This window comes from Rhodamnia argentea, chromosome 4, assembly GCF_020921035.1.
Source record: "Rhodamnia argentea isolate NSW1041297 chromosome 4, ASM2092103v1, whole genome shotgun sequence".
In the NCBI taxonomy this organism is placed as follows: Eukaryota; Viridiplantae; Streptophyta; class Magnoliopsida; order Myrtales; family Myrtaceae; genus Rhodamnia; species Rhodamnia argentea.
In genome coordinates this window covers 24805694-24807933 of record NC_063153.1, presented here as the reverse complement: position 1 = coordinate 24807933, position 2240 = coordinate 24805694, and the positions used below count along the sequence as shown (strand labels likewise).

Below are 2240 nucleotides of genomic sequence, written 5' to 3'. Positions count from 1 at the left end.
TGATTGAAAATCGTCGACGTGGACTTCGACTGTCCTACGCGGCACCGTCGACGCTCACGTAGATAATTTATGATAAATTCTTAACATTTTTAAAAAAATTTATTTACTTATTCTTCTGATTTCCTTCTTTATTTTTTCTCCTTTTTTTGATTTTTGATTTTTCTCTTTTTCCCTCCTTCAGCCACCACCAAGCCTGGTCGATGGCCATCATAGTCAAAGTAAAGAAGGAAAATATGTTTAAGATTGAATTGACACGGTTAAAATGTTTAAAACTGAATCGAAATGAATCTAATAAGTCTAAAACTCTTTTTGAGTTTTTTTTTTTTTTTTTTTGATAAGTTTCCCTCAAATCTATATCCATCGTACACAGTGGTTACCCATAATAAGTGAAGGGGGCACATAGTCCCCTACCATTTATTGGGTAGGTTAACAATTTTATTGTGGAGCGTCGAGTGGATGTACCGTAAGCGGGCTGACCCTTCTTGCGGGCAGCGTTGCCAAAAGCTTGGGTACTCGTACTTGCCTCTCACTTTTTGGTTCGCCGACAGTTTACTGCTTCTGCTCAGAAAAACACAGGGATGCCCAACTTTTCAAACTGCCCACCATAGATTTAGATTCACTCTCACCCCCCAACTCTTTATATTCTGCACAGATCCTGTATTCCATCATCATCATCGCCAGTCTGACCGTGACTTAGATTTTCTCTCTCTCTCTCTCTCTCTCTCTCTCTCTCTCTCTCTGTCTGTGTCTGGACAAAGAAGGAAAGGAACGAGACGAGGGAGATGAAGATGGCTCAGTCGAAGAAGTTCAGGGGCGTGAGACAGCGTCACTGGGGCTCATGGGTTTCCGAAATTCGCCATCCTCTGTTGTATGTTGTCTCCTCCTCGTTCTTTTTGTTTGTCATATGTGTGAGTTCATTTCCGACCATATGGTCTGTTTATCATGCGTGTTATCTCGAATTTATAGGAAGAGGAGGGTGTGGCTGGGCACGTTCGAGACGGCCGAGGAGGCGGCACGAGCCTACGACCAGGCCGCGATCTTGATGAGCGGCCGGAACGCGAAGACCAACTTCCCGACATCTCAGACCCCGAGCGGCGACGCGAAGACGGGCGACGGTGGCAACAGCAACGCCGCCGCCGCTAATTCCTTGTCTTCCTCGAAGCACTTGTCGGAGATCCTCCACGCGAAGCTCAGGAAGTGCAGCAAGACGCCGTCGCCGTCCCTCACCTGCCTGAGGCTCGACACCGAGAACTCCCACATTGGCGTCTGGCAGAAGCGCGCCGGCCAGCGCTCCGACTCCAGCTGGGTCATGACTGTACAGCTCGGCAACAAGAATGCCGATGCTGTCGGAGAGTCTGGGGACCCTCTTCCTCTTCCTCGTCCACATCCCCCTTCCACTTCTTCTTCTACTTCTTCTACGTCTTCTTCTTCGTCTTCGCCGTCGTTGCCGCCGCCGCCTTCGGAGTTGATGGTGAGAGGCGACGTGGACGAAGAAGAGAGGATCGCCTTGCAAATGATTGAAGAGCTCTTGAACAGGAACTGCGCTGGCCCTTCTTTTGGAAACCCCGAGGAGGAGGAGGAGGAGGAGGAGGAAAATAGTTTTTATCTCTAGTCCTTTAAAAATGGTAAATTTAAAGTGGACTTATGTTATAAATGGCAAATGTATTGTGGATAGAGTATTGCGAGAATTCGTTATACTTTTGGAAATAATAGTATGTAATGTATTGGCGAACATAAATGCTGGAGATTAAATAATGTTTTACAGAGATTGAACTTGGGGGTAAGGGGAATAAATTCATGAGAGTGTGGGGATGTATTGCTAAATATGTAAAATTGTGGGGGCAAAATGTGTGGTTTGAGTGCAAGGGGCAGGAAAAGAATGGTTAACAGTTGACAGCATTTCTTATAACTCTGTTTCTTTTTCCTTTCTTTTTTTAAGAATGGATGATTTGTAATTGTAGCCCCCACCTTGGGGCTTACATTTTTATGTAACGCCTATGTCCTATATTGCAAGATGTTTATGGGACTGCATGTGTACATCACATTTTTTTGATTTCGTAGTATTATCCTATGTAGTTTAACAACAAGTCTTATATGCTCTTTATTTACATATGGTCTTCCTCTATCTGTTGACTTAAATTTGGAAGTTAGATTTTCTAACATGATATCGGGACTATTGTTATCCGAGGAAACGCTGAAAGAGTCTGTCTTAAGCCGGTCTGTATAGGGTTGTGTTTTCC

At 44.7% G+C, this 2240-nt stretch overlaps 1 protein-coding gene across 1 annotated transcript; it reads left to right on the top strand.

Annotated features, from left to right (window-relative positions):
- Positions 1-611: 611 nt before the first annotated feature.
- Positions 612-1988, top strand: LOC115730255 (ethylene-responsive transcription factor WIN1). Its single transcript, XM_030660867.2, has 2 exons — positions 612-868; positions 967-1988. Exons 1-2 carry the CDS (start codon positions 783-785, stop codon positions 1610-1612), a joined length of 732 nt encoding a protein of 243 aa, XP_030516727.1. The 5' UTR covers positions 612-782; the 3' UTR covers positions 1613-1988.
- Positions 1989-2240: the final 252 nt, after the last annotated feature.

Coding starts and splice junctions, on each gene's coding strand:
- LOC115730255 (XM_030660867.2), top strand. CDS start 783: ATGAAGATGGCTCAGTCGAAGAAGTTCAGGGGCGTGAGACAGCGTCAC. Junction 869..966: donor GAAATTCGCCATCCTCTGTT/GTATGTTGTCTC, acceptor TCGAATTTATAG/GAAGAGGAGGGTGTGGCTGG.